General features: G+C 37.0%; 1 protein-coding gene, 1 long non-coding RNA gene and 1 pseudogene across 4 annotated transcripts; 1 reads left to right on the top strand and 2 right to left on the bottom strand.

Moving 5' to 3' along the window:
- The first annotated feature begins 386 nt into the window (after positions 1-386).
- Positions 387-12,818, top strand: LOC137733200 (uncharacterized). Of its 3 annotated transcripts, none has more exons than XR_011068423.1 (5): positions 10,647-10,797; positions 10,894-10,972; positions 11,059-11,178; positions 11,288-11,405; positions 11,950-12,818. It is a non-coding gene; the product is annotated as an uncharacterized lncRNA (long non-coding RNA). The 3 variants fall into 3 exon arrangements; XR_011068422.1 differs by having other exon boundaries at positions 11,271-11,405; XR_011068424.1 differs by lacking the exons at positions 10,647-10,797; positions 10,894-10,972 and adding an exon at positions 387-423 and having other exon boundaries at positions 11,271-11,405.
- LOC137733474 (putative F-box protein At5g60060) lies at positions 2,011-3,300 on the bottom strand (annotated as a pseudogene).
- LOC137733473 (probable F-box protein At1g44080) lies at positions 8,977-10,256 on the bottom strand. Its single transcript, XM_068472623.1, has 2 exons — positions 10,247-10,256; positions 8,977-10,091 (listed from the first exon to the last, which is right to left on the bottom strand). Exons 1-2 carry the CDS (start codon positions 10,254-10,256, stop codon positions 8,977-8,979), a joined length of 1,125 nt encoding a protein of 374 aa, XP_068328724.1.
- Positions 12,819-21,769: the final 8,951 nt, after the last annotated feature.

Raw genomic sequence — 21,769 nt, 5'->3', positions numbered from 1 at the left:
TTATTTTTGGATTTGATTCTTCACCGATGGGATGTTGTGGGGGCGTGATTTGGGGGAGATAGGGGAGGGGGTTGGGTGCAGAGAGAGCGTGAGGGCAGGTGCACGATTAGGGGGACAGAAAGAGAGTTGATTGGGTCCACCATGAGCGGAGCTCCTTTGAAGTTCGGAAGCCCGATCCGAGATGCAATTTCCATAATCCGGTTCGCCCTGAAATCCGACAACGTCCTCATCTCCTCTCGCGACCTGTAAGTGTTACACCACTTTGGTTCTCGGCAATTTGGAATTTGTAGCACTTTTGGCTTTTCAATCGTAAAAATTGATTCTTTAAATATTCTTTTTGCAGATCTTAAGATTGTACGACCCAGAAGCGACGGGCAGACCAAATGGAAGAAGACTCATGTCAGCCGCCAAGCTACCCGAAAAGTAAGGCTTCAAATTTGAGTTGTCTTGCATATCTGTGTGATTTTGATTTCTTTGGTTCTGGATGGGTTTTGATTTCTTTGATTCTGGGTGGATTTTGATTTCCTTGATTTCTGGTTTGGCTAATTTACATGAAGTGTGGCGGTGTTTCGACATTAGTAAAAGTGAAACCTAGGCATTTCCTTAGAGCTAGGAAGCAACGAGATGGTTAATTTTTACCTTGAGTAATGGATATTCTTTTCTTTGGTTTTGAATTATTGTTCTAACTTCGTGTTTTTCAAATAATTCATGCAGGTTTTCGAAAGACCTGAATTTGGATTTAAACAATTGTGCAGATTTTTGGTATGATAGATGAGGAGATGGAATACAGGGTTGAGTTGTCCAACGAGCAAGTTTTTTGCATGCCATTGTTAATTTGTTGTATGACTATGTTTACTTTTCGTTTTAATTATTCACTTCAACATCATTAATATGGTTAAAAGTTATAATACTAGACTAAAATAGGTTTCATATACAACTTTCATTTGATCCCATAAGGAACTGTAGAGTTCAATTTGGTGGAATTAGAGTTTAACAACTTAACTGCGATTAATATGTAAACATTTTAAATTCAATCAGGTGCATAGACTTGAATTGCAAGTTTACATTTCCACTGTAATTTATAATTGCACCATAGAGAACCACTATAATTGTTAATGTTGTTATGTTAATTAAATGCTTAATAAAATTTGTAAAATAAAATAATCTGTATATGGTTCCCACAAATTTAGAATGTGCAAGAAGCTAGGAAAAGGAATTTGTATACATTGTTTGTTCATTTGATTTTGCTAAATATTAATTTTACTGTAATTGTTTGCTTTGTGTTTTAGGTTTTTGGAATTTTGATTTTTGGTGGTTATTTTATGTTTCGATTAAAACCTTTGGAGTTTAAGATCGTGTCTGCAGATATCGTAGCGTGGAAGACAAAATGGTCATGATTTGTAGCCCAACAACCAGTTTTAGGCTTCAGTGAAGGAGCCCTTCTTCTACGTTGAACCCAAATTAATAAATTTATTAGAGTTACTACAGAATTTTCATCTATTGTTATTAACCATCCTCTTGAAAATCCACAAAATCGCTTTTCTAGAAAGTCTTAAATGCATGGACTTTATTCCGTGTATCCTTTTTATTGTCTGAAATCTATGAGAGATTTTTCAATGTGACCGTCATATGAGGTAGTACACTATGTGTCCTTATATAAATGGTGTGTTATGTGTGTTAAAAGGTTAATAACTTAAAAATTAAAATTTTCCACCATTTGCATAAAAACACGTTGTGTATCATCCGTATTTCTGTCACAAGTAAAAAATTCTCAAAACCTAGAGCAATGGAGTCGTCAACTTAGCACGTTTACATTTTCCGTTCTTTATCAGACAATGCCATGACTTATGCAAATGGCCATGAATCGTCTACAGACGGTCAAAATTAATCATATACAAGTAACATATTCCTTAAGGGGGTAAATTCAGAGGGAAGAACAACAAGACCCCTTATTCCATAAGTCCAAGTAACTTAACTCTAAAATAATATTCTAAGGGACATAATAAATTGTTACATGTAAACAGTTGGTTGAAACATAAATGGAGGTACCTCGTCCTCTTCACTGGGTTCCTCAAACGTGCAAATTTTGTAACGTTTTGATTTTTGACATTATACATTACAAAATCATCAAATGTATGCTGACAATGTATACCATCGTTGTCATTGACAAGGTATATGGAGTTTGACTGACATCTTGAATGCATTGAAGCAACCACAGATACTGAATCGTTATCACCCACAAACAAAGCAATATCACCTAAGTCATTTTTCTCAATCTACTCGTCATTAGAATTCAATTAAAAAATTCTATACTTCCTTGACTCGCGGGTAAACCGTCGATACTCACTAAATTTGTAAATCATCAATCGTCCCTTCTTCTTTTGAGGTCGATCTGCTATTCCAGTAGCAACCAATTGTACATCTACGGTGGATTTGGACGTAGATTCAAAAGCCCAAAGTTTGCTCCGACTATCGACGGGTTAAATCTTATCTTCAATTAGAACAACATCTTTAATCCATGGATAGATTTCATCACCATGCTTATCAATATAAGTCCACCTTGTGTCTTTACCAAGTCTAATAAAAGCCAATTGACTAAGAGGCTCATACAGAACCATAACAATGCAATCGTTGGAGTTTGAGATCGGGTCTGCTGACATCGTAGCCTTGACGACAAAATAGTCAGAATGAGCTTTAGCATAACCTCGTATTTTGTAATTAATTTGTGGTTTTAGTGGAGGAAGGTGAATGATTGAAGGCCTCTTTGTCCTCCCTTTAACATCATACTGTGGATTCCTTAGGGTTACAACAAAATTCTCCACTGTTATTATCCATCTGTCGGAAGACCCACAAAATCGCGTCTTTGGTAATTTTAATTGAAAACCAAGGAATCGTTCACAAAATCATTTGCATTCCATGTATTTTCTTTCCTCTTAGAAACAAAGACCATTGGAGTTGTCAACCTGGCACGTTTATATTTTCTGTCCTTTTTCATACAACGCCATGACCTGCAAATGGCCATGAATTGTACGCAATCTGATGCAACAGACAACCTGTCGTAAATCAAAGACAAAACATCTGTTAGCAAGTTCACCCAATCTGACAAGAAAATAAAGAAAAAACATCAGAGATCAGTTGCCGATGATAATAAAAGTTATAGTTTTTTTTGTGGAATGGTATAACAAGAAACTAGGAAAAAATTTGAGCTTTTTAGCCTTTGTGTATATAACTAGTGCACAATTCGATAATTTTGGTAAAAAAGCATAAGAACAACATAAAAAAGCACATACCTGATTGCATGATGCCAAAAATAGAAGAGGTGTATTTTTACAGAAGAATTTAAAAGATTGATGTTTTCTGGGTTGAGACTTGAGATAGAGAAGATTGAATAGATGTGCCTTAGAAAATAGGCTAAACCCTTTTATTTATAGGTGTACCGTGTACTCAATATATTTGTGAATCCAGGAGCTCTTGCAGAGAAAATGCATGCATGTGTTAAATCTTTGATTTTTCCATGAAAATAAACCCAATAGAACTAAATAGTAGCCATGAGAGATTTTTACCTTCGGGATTTAATTTTAGTCCCAAACCTCTCGTCAACCATGGCAACACTTATGCATTTGTTGGCAAATTGGAAGATTATAATATGCAAAACCCCAACAAAATAATTATAAAAAAAAAAAAAAAAAAAAACCCATTTTAATTCAGAAAATCACAATATAAATCATATTCATTTTGATTCAAAAATTACCTGTGAGATATCGAAAAATCCGGATTAGAATCTCCCAATTCGGAGGGGTTCCGATTTGAAAGGGGGGGGAGGGAAAATCATGGTTTGGAAGAAGGAATCCATGAGGAGGACAGGAGAAGATTGGAGAGAGTGATTTGGAGGAAGAGAGAGAGAGAGAGATTGAAGAAGCAAAGGCAGAGACTCAGGGAGGGAGGAAGCAGCGGAGGGGAGAGAGAGTTTGAGAAAATGTGAAAAACTGAAATGGGAGTGTAAGTGACGATTTGGGTTTGTAACTTAAGAAATTTTATGAAGTGTTAAATATTAGAAACCTATAAATATATTACCGGTACAATCATAACAACACAAAGATTATAGTCAAGTTGGCGTCAAGCAACTACCCAACCTGGAGGTCAAGGGTTCAGACCCTAACGCCAACATTTTATTGATTATTTGTATATGATTTTTCTTTTCGGTTATGTACCTTAAAAATTGAAACCGAGCTGGCCAGATTTGATTTGGTTCGGTTTTGGCAGTTTTAGTTTCATTTTTTTCGGGTTCGGTTAGGTGCGGTTTTCGATTTTTTTCAATTTTCAGTTTTTTGAACCTAGCCCTAACCAAAATTCCCAAATAAAGTCAAGATTCTCACACCCAGTTTGTTGGTGTGTAACCTCTTCAGCCGAAACCTGGAGCCAAAGAAACAATTCAAATGTTTATTTTAATGGTTGTTTTCAGTTTAAATGTAGACCCTTGGATCATAATCCATATGGCACACTCACTTGTATCTAGCTTAAGTGATAAATTAAGACATGTGGCATCATCTCATAGGATGATAGCAATTAAGGGTTGAGATTGTATCTTGGTTTGGTGAGGAAGGATCTCCATTCCTTTCCATGTATAACGGTAACAAGCACACACATGTTTTTTAGTGTGAAAAAAATCAGAAATATATTCCATCATCTTCTCTCTGAAATTCTCTATACATTTTCTGCCATTTTCAAAGGTTGCAGAAAACCTCCATTGAAATACACAGTGAACACACAAACACTAACACAGTTGGGCACCAGCCTTAGAGATTCTCACACCGACGGCTGATGGTGTGACTGACTGAAGCTGCAGTTTTGAGAGAGAGATTTGTGCCGGGCACCAGCGTGATTACAAGGGTGGCTGCTGCTGCTGCGGTGGTAGTGTGGATAGCAAGTATGTTAGTTGGATTGCCATTATCCAAATGTGTTGAATGTTACCTTAGTGGAATACTCATCAATTTCGCCTTCTTCAAGTGTGATATAACTAAATATGAGAAATTTGTGCCCAGTTTCAATGCTCCTCCCGTCCACGAAAATTTAACCAGAAATATTTGTAGTCCATTTGCTAGCTAGGGTTGCAAACTTCATTCGACAATATAAAGATATTAATGTGAAATTTTGAATGGTGTACCGGTGTTTGCCTTTTGTAGATGTACTTATAATAATAAATTAGAACAACCAAAGGATGATTTACTTGAACTTATATGATGTTAGAGGTGAATGTATTGCTAGTAGTTTCATTTGCTTTCAGAGTAAACTATCAATTCCCCCCTGAAATTTTACTTAACTTTCAATTTCCTCTCTAAACTTTTCAATTGGAAAATAAAGCACTCAAACTAATTTTTTTTGGCTGATTTTCCCCTGATGTTAGTTTTTATTCATTTCATCTGAATTTTTGCTCATTGGAAGTCTGTCCACAACATGTAACGATAGTTCAATCACTTCATTTTTAAAATTAATTGGAAACCCTAGATTTCTACAATGTCAACCTGTGCAAATATATGTGTGATTATATAGTTTTGTGTCTGAAAGTCTAGTGAAGTGATGCTTTTATCCACAAATAAGTGTCACGTGGTGTGCTTGTGATAAGAGTTAACATTTTTGGATGGAATCTATGGAAAACTAACGGTTGGGGGAAATCGGCCAAAAAAATTAGTTTAAGTCCATAATTTTACAATTAAAAAGTTTAGGAGAAAAATCGAAAGTTAAGTGAAAGTTTATGGGGGAAATTGGCAGTTTACTCTTTGCCTTAATAATAGGTGAATTAGGTTCCGTTAAGGGCTTGAGTGATATTGCAAAAAATAAAGCTATGGGTGAGTTATGATTGATTGTCCTTGTAAACAAATAAAAATCTCATGTTGCGAGAATAATTTTTCAAACCGTGATGCCACATGTTCCGAACATACATCAAATTAATTTTTTGAGTGACAAGTCAAAAGATATGATAAATTCTTTCTGCATGTTACATGTAAAAAAACTGATAGGGTCTTAACAGGTGAGTCATTGTAAGTCTTTGACATTAACATTATACCTCCCGAAATCCTTAAAATGAATACCAAGCACCTATCGCGTCGTTATCATTTTTTCGACCCATATATGGAATGCATTGACGCCACAACACATATTGAGTCGTCATCACCAAGAAATAGAGCAATTCACTATCACACCACATGCATAACCATAACAATGCAAATCTGTCGAGTTTAAGATCGGATCTGCTGATATCGCAGCGTTGAAGACAATTGGTCATAATGTGTAGCCCAACAACCAGTTTTAGTCTTCAGTGAAGGAGCCTTTCTTGTGACATCCCACATCGCCCAGGGGAGTGATCCTTAAATGTATATTCTCATTCCTACCTAGCACGAGGCCTTTTGGGAGCTCAGTGGCTTCGGGTTCCGTAGGAACTTCGAAGTTAAGCGAGAAGGGGGCTAGAGCAATCCCATGATGGGTGACCTACTGGGAAGTTGCTCGTAAGTTCCCAAAAACAAAACCATGAGGGAATGGTAAGCCCAAAGCGGACAATATCGTGCTACGGTGGAGTCGGGCCCGGGAAGTGGTCCCGCCCGGGTCGGGATGTGACAATTTGGTATCAGAGCCTAACCTTGGTGGCGTGTGTGCCGACGAGGACGTCGGGCCCCTAAGGGGGGTGGATTGTGACATTCCCATGATGGGTGACCCACTGGGAAGTTGCTCGTGAGTTCCCAAAAACAAAACCGTGAGGGAATGGTAAGCCCAAAGCGGACAATATCGTGCTACGGTGGAGTCGGGCCCGGGAAGTGGTCCCGCCCGGGCCGGGATGTGACAATTTGGTATCAGAGCCTAACCCTGGTCGTGTGTGTGCCGACGAGGACGTCGGGCCCCTAAGGGGGGGTGGATTGTTACATCCCACATCGCCCAGGGGAGTGATCCTTAAATGTATATTCTCATCCCTACCTAGCACGAGGCATTTTGGGAGCTCACTGGCTTCGGGTTCCGTAGGAACTCCGAAGTTAAGCGAGAAGGGGGCTAGAGCAATCCCATGATGGGTGACCCATTGGGAAGTTGCTCGTGAGTTCCCAAAAACAAAACCGTGAGGGAATGGTAAGCCCAAAGCGGACAATATCGTGCTACGGTGGTGGAGTCGGCCCGGGAAGTGATCCGCTCCGGGTCGGGATGTGACATTTCTTCTAATTTGAACCCAAATTAATAAATTTAGGCTTATTATATTAACACCCTATAAATTATTAAATAAATCTCACATACTTAATACATCTCACATTTACTTTTTCACTTAAAAATATCTTAATACACCCCACGTATTTTCCCATAATACTCGCACACCCCACATTCTCAATATACACCTTATATTTTGTACATACACCCCACATTTTCTATACATTCTACATTTCTCAAATCTTATAACACTCATTTTTAATTTTCAAGAACTGAATCTAACCATTTGAACATTTAGTTTGCCGAAAGATTTCAAATCATGTGAACGTTTAGTTTGCCAAATGATTTCAAAATGATGATTTGAAATCATCTTAGTATAGTTTGCGTCGACATATGTCTACCTTCGTTAAGTAGGGTAACATCAACAATGGCTTCATTGGGTATTATTGATTGATTTGTCATTGTTCTCTTATGTTGAGCTGCTTAGAGGTCAAAAAGCAGATAAAGTGGAGGTCACTATACAACCTGAAGAATTGGATGATATGGAGACTGTTTTGCCTGCAAAGTAAGTCCGAGACATGAAAAAATTGTACGTTACTTTAACAATGTACCTTATCAGCAGTAGATAGCTTATAACTAGTGTGTCGCATTTAACAAGTACGAAGAAGCAAGGGAGGAGGAGAAGCTGCGAAGTCAGACGGAAGATTTCAGTGACATGGTCGCAGAGAATGAGAAGAAGAGGAAACGTAAGCAAGACAAGGAAGGGAAAAACAAGAAGAGGGGACTTCAAGTTTTAGGCTCTATCTGTATTGTTATTACCAATTTATTGCTGGATGGGAAGCCACCCACCCTCCTGACGTTGAGATTTTGGTGCCGGTGTTTTTCCGAGAAATATGATATTTTTGCTCTGCTTGTACAGCTTTGATACACACTTAGTGATCTATGTCGTAATACAAATACTCACTTTTTGTCATGTTAATTTGTAACCCTTCAGAGTAAATCAATTCCAAAATAAATCTAGGAAGGACTCATAAAAAGTTCCTCACAAAACTTATTTTACCGAAAAACATTTTAGACAACTTTTTTTCAATATACATGAAAAATATGAAGTCTTACCTCATGTGAAACTTCCAAAACATAGATTTTGTGTTCCATTCGTCAAAAACAATTTTTCTCAATCAACATGTTTGTAGTTTTGTTCAACAATGGAGGTTGGGATGATGTTGATAGTTGAGAAGATAAATAATACGCTAAAAGTGATTTAGGGTGTATTTAGAAATTTTTATTTTTATTGTAAACCTAGTAAGGTCAAAATTGTCATTGCATAGTGGGGTAAATAAGTCATTTAATATTAAATTTTAATATGGGGTGCATTCAACATTTTTTAGGATGCTAATATAAAAAGCCTAAATTTATTAGGGTTACTAAAGAATTTTCATCTATTGTTAATAACCATCCTCTTGAAAATCCACAAAATCGGTTTTTTAGAAAGTCATAAATGCATGGACTTTATTCCGTGTATCCTTTTTATTGTCTGAAACCAAGAGCAATGGAGTCGTCAACTTAGCACGTTTACATTTTCCGTTCTTTATCAGACAACGCCATGACATGCAAATGACCATAAATCATCTACAAACTGTCAAAATTATTCATATAAAAAAGTTCAATCGCAAAGTCGCCCAATCTGATAAGACAAAGGGGGTAAACTCAGAGAGAAGAAAAACAAGACCCCTTATTCCTTAAGTCACAGTAACTTAACTTTAAAATAATTCTAAGGGACATAATAAATTGTTACATGTAAACGGTTGGTTGAAACATAAATGGAGGGTACCTCGTCCTCTTCACTGGGTTCCTCAAACGAGCATATTTTGTAACGCTTTGTCTTTTGACATTATACACCCCAAAATCGTCAAACGTATGCCGACATTGTATACCATCATTGTCATTGACAAAGTATACGCAATTTGACTGACATCCTGAATGCATTGAAGCAACCACAGATACTGAATCGTTATCACCCACAAACAAAGCAATATCACCTAAATCATTTTTCTCAATCCACTCGTCATTAGAATTCAATTCAAAAATTCTAAACTTCCTCGACTCACGAGTAAACCATTGATACTCACTAAATCTGTAAATCATCAATAGTCCTTTCTTCTTTGAACCGACAAGATACATCTTCTGAGGTCGTTCTGCTATTCCAGTAGCAACCAATTGTACATCTACGGTGGATTTGGATGTAGATTCAAAAGCCCAAAGTCTGCTCCGACTATCGACGGCGTAAATCTTATCTTCAATTAGAACAACATCTTTAATCCATGGATAGATTTCATCACCATGCTTATCAATATAAGTCCACCTTGTGTCTTTACCAAGCTGAATAAAAGCCAATTGACTAAGAGGCTCATACAGAACCATAACAATGCAATCTTTGAAGTTTGAGATCGGGTCTGCCGACATCGTAGCCTTGACAACAAAATAGTCAGAATGAGCTTTAGCATAACCTCGTATTTTGTAATTAATTTGAGGTTTTAGCGGAGGAAGACGAATGATTGAAGGCCTCTTTGTCCTCCCTTTAACATCATATTGTGGATTCCTCAGGGTTACAACAAAGTTCTCCACTGTTATTATCCATCCGTTGGAAGACCCACAAAATCGCGTCTTTGGTAATTTTAATTGAAAACCAAGGACTTGATTGTTCACGAAATCATATGCATTCCATGTATTTTCTTTCCTCTCAGAAACGAAGACCATTGGAGTTGTCAACCTAGCACGTTTATATTTTCTGTCTTTTTTCATACAACGCCATGACCTGCAAACGGCCATGAATTGTACGCAATCTGATGCAGCAGACAACCTATCGTAAATCAAAGATAAAACATCTGTTGGCAAGTTCGCCCAATCTGACAAGCAAAAAAGAAAAAACATCAAAGATCAGTTGACGATGATAAAAAAAAGTTATAGTTTTTTGGTGGAATGGTATAATAAGAAACTAGGAAAAGATTGAGCGTTTTAGCCTTTGTAAAAAAACGTAAGAACAACATAAAATAGCATATGCCTGATTGCATGATGTCAAAAGTAGAAGATATCGATGCTTTATCAGAAGACCAATTGAAGGTTGAATAGATGTGCCTTAGAAAATAGGCTAAACCCTTTTATTTATGGGTGCACCGTATACTCAATTACTTGTTCCTATTTCCTAAAGGAAATAAGGAAATAGGAATGTATGTTCCAACTTCCAAGAAGAATGAGGAAACTAATTAGGTGCACAGTACGGGTAGACAGGCTTAGTGGCTTTCCTAAATGACGAGAAATTTTGGAATTGAAAACATGATGAGATTTACTTTAGGAACTACCATAATAGTTAACTGCAATTTACTTTTGGATTTGATTCTTCACTGATGGGATGTTGTGGGGGCGTGATTTGGGAGGGAGTTGGGTGCAGAGAGAGGGTGAGGGCAGCTGCACGATTGCGGGGACAGAAAGAGAGTTGACTGGGTCCACCATGAGCGGAGCTCCCTTGAAGTTCAAAAGCCCGATCCGAGATGCAATTTCCATACTCCGGTTCGCCCTGAAATCCGACAACGTCCTCATCTCCTCTCGCGACCTGTAAGTGTTACTCCACTTTGGTTCTCGGTAATTTGGAGTTTGTAGCATTTTTGGCTTTTCAATCGTAAAAATTGATTCTTTAAATTCTTTTTGCAGATCTTAAGATTGTACGACCCAGAAGCGACGCTCAGACCAAATGGATCCATGGATGGATGAAACTCCGAAGAAGACTCATGTCAGATTTGAGTTGTCTTGCATATTTGTGTGTGATTTTGATTTCTGGGTAGCCTAATTTATGTGCTTATTTATTTCTTTATGCAGCTTTGAAATCTTGGGTGAGTTTTTCAATGACTTGCACACCTCGATTCGGTTGTTGCGGTTGAGGGGATTGAAGCCCAGTTTCAGCAACATTTACTCCCAAATCGAGTGTTTAACGGATAGGTATTTTCTTTTGCTTGGTTGTTGAGAAATGAAAGGCTGTTATGTAAATTGATCGTTTTTATCTTGATTTTTTTGTATTAATTGGACGACAGTGATCCTGACATGGCAGATCCTCTTCTTGATGTTGCCTGTTCCTCGGTTTGAATTGATTGAATAGCGAATGACTGAAAAATACTGTCCCATCACTGCAGAAAATGAGCTGTTCATTGTGAGCATAGTTCATGGAGGTAATCTCGCTGTCGAACATTTTATGAATGACTCTCCCAGTGCTAAAATTGAAAACCTGAAATATAGATGTAGAAGTTCCACCAATCAAATACAATCACTTAAATTGATAATATCCTTGCAACCCTATAACGTTATTGGAATAAAAATAAAAAATTAACTCCCTCATGCTTCAGGAAAAGGGTAAGGAAAAATCAAAGTAGCAATAAAAACTTTATTGTGTGGGGATGTCTACTGAGATGTTCCATTGTCATTGTAATGCAATGCATGCGATAAATGGCGTTTTGTTCATCTTATCATGAGCAGTAAGATCTTTAGTTATAAAGTATGAATCTGTATTCATATTAATTTGAGATCCAAGATGTTTTTTAGACTAAAAGAAAGAGTTATAAAGTAAATATGGCTGCAGGACCATTGGACCAGAGGACCACATACTCTAACAATATATGATGAAAAGTACTCATTGTTCTCTTATTCATTTTCTAATTCTTCTCTTTAAGGTATACTATGAAAATCTTATTTCAAAATTGTGTTTTTTCCCTTCAGAGAAAATTTGGGCTATAAGAGCTCGGTGCAAAGCTTCCTGTAAGCATGGGAAAAAACCAAGGCACAGTTCCACGCAAGGTAGTTCAATCTTTCATTTTCGTCTGATTAGTACTTGCCCTCCAAGTATTAGATTTCTTGTAATTTTACTTTTACAGTGTTCTTATAGTTTGCCATTTTGTTTTGAGATGCTTTTAATTCTTATCACATAGGGGAGCAGTAGTTCATGTGTGTGAATTTTTGTTTCGTTGTGTTTGGGGTTCAGAAGTGAATGCATTACGTAGGGATTGCTGGCTGTCAGCTTATCCCACGTATCCTTTATGTTTTCGCTTTATTCATGTGCTGAATTATGGTTCCTCTCTAAATTGAAAAACTAAAAATGGAAAGCAATCTAAAAAGCAATTGGTTTCTCATCGTTTCTTTGTTCTGTAATTTTCATTTATTCATCTTCTTTTGACAGTAGTTTATTCAATTGTATTTTTGGTTTTCCCTGCTTTGTTTATTTTATGCTTGCGTGTTCTTTTATATGCCTGATGTCTTTCTGTACAAGCGATGCATGAATATTTGTTGTTGTTCTTAGCTAACAGATATAATTTCACGGATTATGTTTTTAAAGTCAGACAAAATACTTCTTGAGGATAACTGGGGTTGTCGGGACCTGTTTTCACTACAAATAGGATGTATCTTTTATATAAAAGAAGAAAATGGTGAGTTGCCAAAATTTCATTCTTCATCTTGATTTCTTTCATGATGCTTTTTCTTTCATTTTGATTCTTCGATTAGCTTTGCTAATTGCTACCACTGAATTTGAAATTGAACATCAATTAAATGCTAAATGAACTTTAGAGATCAAGGAGGGAGTGGAATGAGAGGAGAAGTCGTCACTTTCTCTCAGGTCTCTCTTGACAAGGTTTCCAAATAGTTTTCCCTTATTTTTTGTAATTGGTATTTTTTTTAGTTTAATGAGATGGAATTAAATAGTTAAGTTACCATACTAATGAATGTACTTTATTGAATTTTTAGTAATAAGAATGTGACAAAATGAACACCTTTTTGTGTTTTTAATTTTTCTCACCTTTTCGAATTTAGTCCCACGCTGCCATGTCCAGCTCACTCGGTTACCATAACCGACACAAAAATTGCAAGTGCCATATACCCAGTCACATACACTTAGGATATGATGTTAGGTTTTCACTCATACGTCTCGAGTTCGAAATTCCTCATTTTTTTAAATTATTGCAATAATTTCAAATTCTCTCTCATCCTCTTAATAATAAGAACAATTTATTAAAAAAAAATTGGATATTATAATTTACAGAAAGTATATGTTTATTTTAAGGGTAACGATCTCCCTAAATAAAGTCACTTGGTTAGAAATTAACTAATGTCATTGTCAATGAGCTCAGCTAGTAATGTATGTATGGTAGTTTAAAAAAAAGATATTAGTTGATGGCTAAGTCACGATAGTTCACTTATCTGAAGACTGAAAAAGACTCAGAGCCATAATATTTATATGATAATTGGTGATTTATAAACACTTAATTATGGGATTGCACACTGAAAATTTATTTATCACAAAAAGTCGTATCACAAAGAAAGTTTACACGAGATATATGGACGATTAATGAAATGCTCGTTTCACTTAACGACACCCTAAAAGAAAAAGAAAATACGAGCAGTGCTGAAACATAATAGTATCATTGGAGAAAGAAAAAAACACTGCTTTTAGGTTTTGCTTTTACCATCTAAATTAAATTGTGTTTTTCTAGTTTGATTAATTAATTAGAAATATAAGTTGCAAAAGAAACTCACGTGGATATTAGCCTAGACGCTCCAATATGAAACGCACGTTTCATTTAACGCTTAAAAATAAGTGAAACGCGAATAATAAAGTCATGGGTGAGTTATGGTTGATTGTTCTTATAAAAAAATTAAAAAAAAATCACATGTTGCGAGACTAATATATCTATCAAACCGTGATGCCACATGTTCCCAACATAGCTCAAATTAATTTTTTTGAGTGACAAGTCAAGAAATATGATAAATTCTTTCTGCATGTTGTATGTAAACAATTGACAGAATATTAACAAGTGAGGCTTTGAAACTTTTTGACTTTAAACATTATAAATCTCAATTCCTTATATGAAATACCAACCACTTGCTGTGTCATGTCATTTTTTCGACGCACATCTGTAATCCATTGAAGCCATAACAGATATTGAATCGTTATCATCAAGAAATAGAGCAATTCACTATCACGCACATACATAACCTGTTAGAAATCAGAAACGCAACTACACAAAACAATCTAACAGAGTTCCAGAGCAATATTTTGTAAAGTTGAGAAGATGAAATGAGAGAGAGGAAAAACACTCAGAGCACATTCTGAAACAACTATCTTTGTATTTCTTACAGAGCAGTGTAGCTCGAAGAGTCACTTAACTGGTAAGAGAGAGAGAGAGAGACATATCCTCAATTCAATCTCAACCAACCATTACAACCTATCTTAAGATCAAGACACTTGTCAAATGATAAGCCCTATGAGACTTAATCAACACATCACAGATTTACACAATAGCTCAGCCTATGAGCTGAGACAACACACATAACAAACTTGTAACATTTTCTAATTAGCTCAACAACTTATATACTAACACTCCCCTTTAAGTTGTGAACTGATTTCACCCCAAGAAGATTTCTCAAATAAGTGAACTGCTCCCTTGCCAATGCTTTTGTAAAGATATCTGCTATTTGCTCCTTAGTAGGACAGTGAATCAAATCAATTACTCCTTGCTGCAGTGCTTCCTTTATGAAGTGATATCTTCTGTTTATATGTTTGGTTTTCTGATGAAAGATGGGATTCTTGGTGATGGCAATGGTTGATGTATTGTCACAATTCATTGGTGTTGCAACTATTTGCATCTCACCAAAATCCTCTAGAACAAATCTCAACCAAGTAGCCTGTGCTGTTGCTTCAGAAGCACTGATATACTCTGCTTCAGCTGTTGATAATGCAACACATTGTTGCTTGACTGAAGACCAAGAGAAAATCCCATTTCCAAATGTAAAAGCATACCCGGACGTGCTTTTCATATCATCATCTGAGCCACTCCAGTCACTGTCACAGTATCCCATTAAGAGTGTTCCTTCACCTTTCTTGTATTCCAACCCGAAATCGAGAGTTCCTTGAACATATCTCAATACTCTCTTTGCTGTTCCATAGTGCTTGTTAGTGGGGCAATGCATAAACCGAGCTAAGAGACAGGCAACATACATTATATCAGGTCTAGTTGCTGTGAGATACAACAGACTACCTACAATCTGTCTATACTGAGCTTCATCTGCATTTCCACTTCCATCTTCTTTTCTCAGTTTATCACTTGGAACCAAAGGAGTATGTACTGATTTGCAATTCTGTAATCCGAATTTCTTCAGAAGAGATAAGGCATAATTTCTCTGATGAATAAAGATACACTCCTCAGTTTGGATCACTCCCATTCCAAGAAAGTGATGTAACAGACCAAGATCTGTCATCTCATACTTATGCATCATCTCAGCTTTAAAACCATCCATTAACTCTTGACAATTTCCAGTGTATATAATGTCATCGACATAGATGGATACTATGATCAAATATGTGTCTCCCTTGTACTTGGTGTACAGAGTTGCCTCACTGATGCTTTTCTTAAATCCACAGAGCATTAGATATGAATCTATTTCACCATACCAGGCCCTAGGTGCCTGTTTTAGACCATACAAGGCTTTATGTAATCTGTAAACCTTTTCTTCCTCTCCTTGCACCACAAACCCATATGGTTGTTCAACATATACTTCCTCTTCTAATACTCCATTCAGAAAAGCTGACTTCACATCTAGTTGAAATAACTTCCATTTATTCTTTGCTGCCAGTGCAATCAAAGTTCTAACAGTGTCTAACCTTGCAACAGGTGCAAAAGTCTCATTAAAATCAATCTCAGGCTTTTGTGCATAGCCTTTTGCAACAAGTCTAGCCTTGTTCTTCTGCACTGTTCCATCCAAATTCAGCTTTGTTTTATACACCCATTTTACCCTAATCACAGGCTTATTTGAAGGTCTTCTCACCAACTCCCATGTCTGATTTTTCTCAATCATATTCATTTCATCCTGCATTGCCTTTTTCCAAGCTGCATCCTGTGCAGCTTCATCAAATGATTCAGGTTCAACAATACATAAGTGACACCTCTCATAGATCTCACTCAAGTTCCTATACTTCAGTGGAGTATTATCATACTGAGGTGAGACCAGTGAACTACTTGACTCACAAATAGCAGTACCTGAATGACTTCCAGCTTGAATTTGAGACCCATCAGATTCTTCTTGTGCATGAACATCAGTCAACTCATCAATTCTATGAAACTCTGAAGATTCAGCTGCAGATAAAGGAATACAAACTTCCTTGACTTTGTTTTTCTCCCAGTCTCATCTACCATTCTCATCAAAAATTACATCTCGAGATAACAGAACCTTTTAAGTTAAAGGATTCAGTATCCTATACCCCTTTTCACAAGTGCCATATCCAATAAAAACACCCATGACACTTGTTTCTTCTAATTTGTGTCTTAGATTCCCTGGAATAAGTGAATAACAAACTGAACCAAACACTTTCAAGTGTTTAACCCCAGGTTTTCTTCCACTAAACTTCTCAAAAGGTGTAGTGTTCTTCACTGCTTTTGTAGGACTCCTGTTTAGCAGATAAACAGATATGTTTACTGCTTCACACCAGAGACTGTATGGAAGTTCTTTCTCAAAGATCATGCATTTTGCCATCTCCACAATTGTCCTGTTTTTCCTTTCTGCTACTCCATTTTGCTGTGGAGAGTATGCAATTGTGAGCTGTCTTTCTATCCCCAAGTCTTCACAGAATTTTCCAAACTCGTTTGAGTTGAACTCTCCTCCTCTATCTGTTCTTAGCTTCTTAACATGATATCCACTTTGAAGCTCAACCATGGCTTTAAATTTCTTAAACACATAGAAAGCCTCAGATTTGTTTCTCAAGAAGTATACCCAGCACATTCTTGAATAGTCCTCTATAAATGTAATGAAGTATCGATTGCCACTCAAACTTGATGTTTGCATGGGACCACACACATCTGAGTGTATTAGCTCAAGTGGTTCCTTTGCTCTCCACATTGATTCTTTGGGAAATGGTTCCCTGTGATTTTTCCCCAGTGCACAACTTTGACACACAGTTTCACTGTCTTGGATTTCAGGCAGCCCCAAAACCATCTCTTGACTCTGTAACAATTTGAGACTTCTGAAATTTAAGTGACCAAACCTCTTGTGCCAAATTCTAACACACTCCTGCACATTTGTCCTCAATGCAAGCTCCTTGTTTGTGTTGAGAAATAAAGGAAAACATCTGTTTCCTTTCTGCTTCACACTGACCACCAGATTTTGTAAGGATCTATCATCAAACACATCCACTTTGTAATCTCCAAATAAAAGAAAGTAACCGTGCTCAGTCATTTGTCCCACACTTAACGGATTTTCTGCAAGACCAGGTACTAACATAATTTCTTTTATATATCTTCGACCCTTTACAGTTTCAATGATCAGTGTACCCTTCCCTTCAACTTCAACCAAAACTCCAGTGCCAACTTGGACTTTGGCTTTCACTTTCCTATCAATATCAACAAGTAAGTCTTCTCTGGATGTCATATGATTACTACATCCACTATCTATATACCATTCATCACTTATCTTCCTCACTTCTCCAGAATGATTTGCATAAAACAAATTTCCAGTTTCTTCAACCTGATTAGCAAAGTTCACATGCTGCACAGCCTTGTTCATATTACAATACCTTGCAATATGCCCAATTTTGTTGCACTTGTGACACTTAACTTTGTTTTTAAGCCAACACTCTCCATAGTGAAGTTTATCACAAAATTTACACTTATCCCCAGTGTTGTTTGCCTCATTCTTCACAGTGAATCCACCCTTATTACTCCAATCACCCTTGTTACTCCATTGTTTCTCTTTTGGCTTAAAATTCTTGTGATATTTGTTACTGTTTGGCTGACCACATAATCTATTAGACTTCTGGACAAGTTTCAAACTAGTGAATGCTTTCTCCATACTACTCTCTCCATGCCTATCCAACCTTTGTTCATACCCCTTCAAGATAGCTACAACATCTTGTGCATCTATGGTGTCTAAATCCTTAGTATTCTCTATCACAGCTGCTATACTATCATAGGACTTAGGTAAACTGATTAATAATTTCTGAACAACTCTTTGATTACTCAGATCCTCACCATAGCTCTTCATTTGATTAATCAGATCAAACAATTTAGCAATATACACAGAAAGAGATTCACTATCATTCATGCGAGTGTATTCAAAATCTCGCCTAAGACCTTGAAGTTTCACAGATCTTACTTGTTTATCACCAACAAACTCTTGTTTCAGAATGTCCTACGCAGCCTTCGCACTTTCCTGAGTTGCAATCCTCGGGAAAATTTGATCTGAAACCGCACCTTGAATAATACCGAGTGCTCTAGCATCCTTAACGACATTCTCACGCAGCAGCTTCCTCTCCGCCTCTGTGAGTTCCTCGTCCTTCGCCGGAGCTCTGTACCCACTCTCGACCATATTCCACAGCTCATACGATCGAAAAATGGTCTTCATTTTGATTTGCCAGAAATCAAAATTCTCGCCATTAAAAATTGGAGCCCGAAGCTCTCCTCCTCCAGATCCAGCCATACTAGACACTCAAATCACTGCAATAAGCTTTTGCTGTGATTCCGAGCTCACCCACTCGTAGAAACAACGCCCAGAAGTTTTAGATCGAACTCGGCTCTGAGGCCATGTTAGAAATCAGAAACGCAACTACACAAAACAATCTAACAGAGTTCCAGAGCAATATTTTGTAAAGTTGAGAAGATGAAATGAGAGAGAGGAAAAACACTCAGAGCACATTCTGAAACAACTATCTTTGTATTTCTTACAGAGCAGTGTAGCTCGAAGAGTCACTTAACTGGTAAGAGAGAGAGAGAGAGAGACATATCCTCAATTCAATCTCAACCAACCATTACAACCTATCTTAAGATCAAGACACTTGTCAAATGATAAGCCCTATGAGACTTAATCAACACATCACAGCTTTACACAATAGCTCAGCCTATGAGCTGAGACAACACACATAACAAACTTGTAACATTTTCTAATCAGCTCAACAACTTATATACTAACATAACCATCACAATGCTGTCATTGGAGTTTAAGATTGGGTCTGCTGAAATCGTAGCCCTGACCACAAAGCAGTCACGATGTTAAGCCCAACCACCAGTTTTAGGCTTCAGTGAAGGACCTTCTCTTTTACCTTGAACCCCAATTAATAAATTTATTAGGGTTCCTGCAGAATTTTCATCCGTTGTTATTAACCATCCTCTTGAAGATCCAAAAATTGCTTTTTTGAACTTAATTGCATGAATTGTATTCCGTGTATCCTTTTCATTGTCCGAAACTAAGAGCAATGGAGTTGTAAACTTAGCACGTTTACATTTTCTGTCATTATCATACAACGCCATGACATGCAAACGGTCATGAATCGTCTAAAATCTGATGTCCTCAACAATCTGCAGAAAATCATATACAAAAATTCCATCACAAAGTCGCCCGATCTGATAAGACCCCCGCCGGGGGGGGGTTGTGGGTGGGTGGGGTGGGGTGAGGGTGCGGGGGTAAGGTAAATTCACAGAGATTACAGAACCCTTATTCCTTAATTAGGTCCAAGTAATAATTTCCCCAGCACTTCTGGTGAGGCAGGCATGGCTAGGAAAGTTGTGGAATTCAGAGGCTGTAATCCAAATTTCACTGTGTACAGCACCTAGTAAGTTATTTACAAAATGCCGGAAAGCTTGTTGAAGCTCATGAAGCAACAATATGTAGCTCTAGGGTATCTCAGTTACACCATGTACCCACACCTTGTATCAGTTGTCTCTGAAGGTGAAGGAGAAGACCTCATATTTTTATCTAATTTATCTAGTGCGAAATGATCCTATATATAAACAGCTGTTTTTAAGTGTTTTGCTTTGTTGTGTGTTGCACTTATGCTGTGATTATACTGGTTACGAGAAGTGGCAACGCTCGCATTAGAACATAGACAGAGCACTGCAGGTTTCACTAAGACTTAGTATTCGAAACACACTCCCTGTCCCTTTGCACCCACTCGCCACCTCTCTTTTGGGCTTCCTGGTCTCTCTTTTCATGTCATTTTTGTAATCTTTCTCGGACACACGCGTACCTGCATATATATTTCATTAATAGTTACATGAAGCAATGGGCGGACAGTTTCACAGATCAAATCGTTGTTTTCCTTTCCATTTCCCACGCGTATTCTATATATTTTATATACTCTGCATTTAACTGAAACCATATTCTATTTTCTGCAGTAGTCACTCATATTTTATACAATTTAACTAAGATGATCACCACCACTCTTTTGGGCCTATTTTATTACATATAATTTTGTACGTTTCCTATTCCAGCATACGGGTAAGTATTTTATTTCCAAAAGCAAGAATCTATGGCATTGGACATGGCTGGCCACCTGCTGTTTGTAGTTATCGCATGTTACGCATCACACCGCAACAACAATGACAAACGAATACAACCCTAAAGAGTTGTTGAATTTTCGCACTATACTGCTCTCAATAACAGGATTATACACTTTTCACCTGCCCTCTTTAACAAAACCAAATATCCAAATGTATTACCTTAATTAATCAAACGCAAAACCTTTTGGCACTGGTCGTATGAAACAGGTCTCGCGTATTTGCTACAACTATAAAAATAGCGTACTCATTACTGTATGAGACTCGTTTCATGCAAGCGGTACAAAAATCGACAAACAAAATAGGCATGGCGCATGACTTCATTTCCAGCTCAACAATGATGTAAATTATATAATTCAATGCTTAATTCCACCGAAAGATTTTTCAGTGTGACCGTCACACGATGTGATACACTACGTGTCCTTATATAAATGATGGGTTATGTGTGTTAAAAGGTTAATAACTTAAAAATTAAAAATTTTTAAAATACGTGATGTACTCATGATTGTATGAGACTTGTTTCATTCAACCGGTACAAAAATCGTCAAACAAAATAGGCATGGCGCATGACTTCATTTCCAGCTCAACAATGATGTAAATTATATAATTCAATGCTTAATTCCGCCAAACCCATCTCAATAATTAATATAGCAAATAAAATACGTGCAAAACTCAGTTTTGTGCAATAATCAAATCACATTCATGCACCAAAAACAATAATTAAGTCAAATTCATGTAATTCCTTTCCAAGTGAGTGCACGGGGCGTGTACTCATGGCTTGGTAGCCGCCACAAAATATGACGCCAGCCATCATATTCTTTGCACCTTTTTCTTAATTTCAAACGCGACAAATTTGAAAATCGTATCAACTCCTTCATTGTCAGACGTGGACATAACCACATTGTTAGACCACATTTTCTTTTTTGGTCACTTGAGTTCAAATCAGAAACTACTCTCACCGTACAAATATTAAATTGAAGTAGAATATCGCTCCAAAAAATTATCCCTCCACCAAAGCCATTTGCTTCAATGCTACATTGTTTGCTTGATAATATCCAATTACATGCGTTTGCCCTTTTTATTTACAACCCCTAAATTAAACTAGCCTATTGCCACACACGGTCTGTGAAAATTGGTTTTTTTTATTTTTTTTATTTTAAAAAAAAAACAGAAAAACAAAATAATAATATATTTTTTCAAAAGATAAAGTTAGTTACGGGAATGGA

This window comes from Pyrus communis, chromosome 5 (genome assembly GCF_963583255.1).
Source record: "Pyrus communis chromosome 5, drPyrComm1.1, whole genome shotgun sequence".
Lineage (NCBI taxonomy): Eukaryota > Viridiplantae > Streptophyta > Magnoliopsida > Rosales > Rosaceae > Pyrus > Pyrus communis.
The sequence above is the reverse complement of the archived record's forward strand: the minus strand, read 5'-3'. Positions and strand labels throughout refer to the sequence as shown.